A 3,056-nucleotide genomic window follows, 5' to 3' on the forward strand; every position below is an offset into this window, starting at 1 on the left:
AAGTCCAAATACAGGACATCAGCTGATTCTTTCATATATAATCCATCTGCTAGTCTATCAGGTAAAGAAATTAGATTATTTTTACAATTTATCTTTGACAAACTAATGCTGGCTTGCTGGCTTTTGCTAATCTATTTAGTCTAGATGCTTAGAAATTGGGTTTGTTCTAAGATTTTTTTTCAGGAACTCAAAATGAAGCTGACTAAACTAACACTCTCTAGTTCTCCCTCCTACTCTTTAAATATTAATAATAAAGACAATATTAATAATAAAGACAATCGATACATTTCTGATTTTTATACCTTTGGTACTTCGGTCATTTTGAAACTACTTTAGCCCTTGCTCTTCTTCTTAAAATAATCTAGTGTAAAGCACAGCAGATCAAACAGATGTTAAAAAGTTACATTTCTAGAATTCTTGGATATTTTCAGTTAAGTCACTCTGGAAGAACCACGTGGCTAGCGATTTCCCTGCCACGTTCTATATTTGAAACTTTTAATACTGTAACTACATCAGGAAAAAGAAATCTTTCACAAAGGAAGTTACCAAGCTATGAGAGAGATATCAAAGATAACAACAGACAACAGTGAATGAGAGCCCTAATACAMTGAGAGAAACATCTGTCAGACAGGGTCTCCTACCTCAAGCTGAATTCACAACTCTATAAGCTATAAACTGACAACTGCTATCCCCAGTAATATATCAGCTGTCAGCTCAAGGGTGACCTTTGTCTTCCTGCCAGGTGGTAAGTTTCCTAGTTCCTCAGCTTCTTCCTGTAGAGCTAACTTTGGAAAAAAAAAAAAATATATATATATATATATGGTCTGCCAGAACACCTATGATAGGTTTCTGAAGCCTGCCTTAGTCTGTAAAACTATGCTCCAAGTATGCTGAAGTAAGACATGTTTTACACACATGCTTTAAACCTTTTGGACTGATGGAACTGCCTCCTATCAATGACCCTTAATACTTCCATCATTAAACAATAAAATGGGCTAACTTAACTTAGCTTCTCACATTTTAGCAATCTTTAAAAAAAAAAGAAAAAAAAACCCAAGAAATCAAGCAACATTAAAAAATAATCCTTTTAGCTATTTTCATATCCAAGTCTTTCTATGTGTGTGCATGTCTTTATTTTTTTTTTTTTTAAAAAAAAAAAGAAAATAAAGTTGCAGCTCAGGAAAATGAGTATATATAAGCAGACAACAAACGAGAAGCTTCTGCATCTTAACTCAGAGATAAAACTATCTGAAGAAAGAATCTAGCCATAAGCTGCCCAAGACAACTGACCAGAGCAGTTATCCAATTGCACTAGCCAGGAACAATAACCTCCAAGATGAATCAAGAAACGTATTTGCATAGCTCTGATGTTCTAAGAAACATGAGTACAGCTACACAGAGACATTTTATTAGCATCTATAACTTCGATTATTTTGAAAAGAARAAAATACTTAATAATTAATTGCTAGCATATAAGTATTTAAGGAAACAAAGCATATAAGGAAACAAAATATATAATAAAATACTGTGCTGGTTCAATTCAAAATAGCAGTATTCTCTGATTTGGAGGAAAACTGGATTCTCCTTAGGAACAGTAAATAAAAGTCAAATGCTTTACTTAAGTAGATAAGGATGTTCAAAAAGAAGCAAGTAATCAGCAGTAGAAACACACAGTAAGTTTGCCTGCTTTACTTGGCACTGTCTAGTCCTCAAATGAAAAATACTAAGTACCACAGAGACTGATGCCTTCAGAGAGGTGAGTACTACAGAAACAACAGATTGAACAAAACAACCTATTTGCAGAAACTAAAATAGAAGACACAAAAGCTGTCTAGTTGCCATTAAAAAAGAACAGAAATTGCTATCTAGGCAGCCTGACTAATGCACCTACAAAGAACAGCTGTTGTAGTAAGGAAGGTAAGSAGCTAAATCACAGGATCAGAAGCCTAACACTGCAGTAAGACAAACGTAATTTATTTGGCTGGTAATTTAGAGCTTTTAAAAGATAATTGAATTTTCTTTCTTTCACCAAACACTTTCCCATGCTTCAATAGAGAAAAGTGAGTATAAAAGCGTAAGAGAAGGAAGAAAAGGGGCTGTGGGATAAAGTTAAATATAGATTAAAAAAAAAATAAACAAATTGGCTATCATTTGATTATCTCTTTAAATAACCTTTAAAGAACTATTCAATTATTTTAGTTAAAACTAGATACGGTTGACACTAAATTCTCCATAAAGATTATATGAATGCCAGTTGAGTCATACCAGTGACTACATTCAACTTAATTGTGCGTGATTTGCTGTGCTTTCCATTACCATCTCCAGTTTTGTAGGCACATCTCTCCATCATTATGGTGTAAACAAGGGACAGCATTTATGAGCAGCTTGCTGAGTAAGGGTGGAGTTGTAGGTGTGTTCAGAATTAATTTTCCATCCCTASCAATTTCAAAACATGCAATTTGGATGTTATGGGTGAAGAACTGCATTACTGGAAGAAGGTCTAGCAAAAATCTGAAGCTTTGTGTGAAAAAAAAACATATATCTTTTAAATAGGTGAACAGGTGTGGTTAGTGATGTGACCAGAAAACATAGACAGAGCCCCTCAAAGTCCCTCAATTCCATACCTCCACTACTAAGTTGCTCCCAAAAAGGCAGGAAACGCTTTCAAAGCAAAATGTCACCATCACCATGATTCAGATCTCCCAAACCAGAKACTGCTGCTACACACTGAAGCTGCTAAAGCAGATCGCTTTACACTCACTGACCACACAGAATACACTCCAACTCCACATAAATTTTGAAAAGCCCACCGATATGCATACTTTAAACGTACATGCTTAGYACCTCTGAAAGAACGGGAAAACGGGAGGCTAAGAGCAGACCAGGCCGAGCATACAGACTCCCTCCTCCCCCTCAGCCCTCCCGGCCCAGCCGCTGCTCTTTACTCCCACCCAGGGGGAGCCCGCAGCGCTGTCACGGAGCCCGGGGACTCCGTGCCCCCGACCCGGCTCTCGCTGGGGGCAGCGGGACCCGGCCAGGCCGGCCCCTCCCGAGGG

At 37.3% G+C, this 3,056-nt stretch overlaps 1 protein-coding gene across 1 annotated transcript in view; it reads left to right on the forward strand.

Annotated features, from left to right (window-relative positions):
* Positions 1-1,742: 1,742 nt before the first annotated feature.
* The window catches only part of SKP2 (S-phase kinase associated protein 2), a 15,857-nt gene continuing 14,543 nt past the window's right edge, over positions 1,743-3,056 (forward strand). The window contains exon 1 of the mRNA XM_085297695.1: positions 1,743-1,756. Coding sequence (XP_085153821.1) covers positions 1,743-1,756 — 14 coding nt within the window. The remainder of the gene's footprint in view (positions 1,757-3,056) is intronic.

This window comes from Rhea americana, unplaced genomic scaffold, assembly GCF_003343005.1.
Source record: "Rhea americana isolate MKP2758 unplaced genomic scaffold, rheAme1 scaffold_13, whole genome shotgun sequence".
In the NCBI taxonomy this organism is placed as follows: Eukaryota; Metazoa; Chordata; class Aves; order Rheiformes; family Rheidae; genus Rhea; species Rhea americana.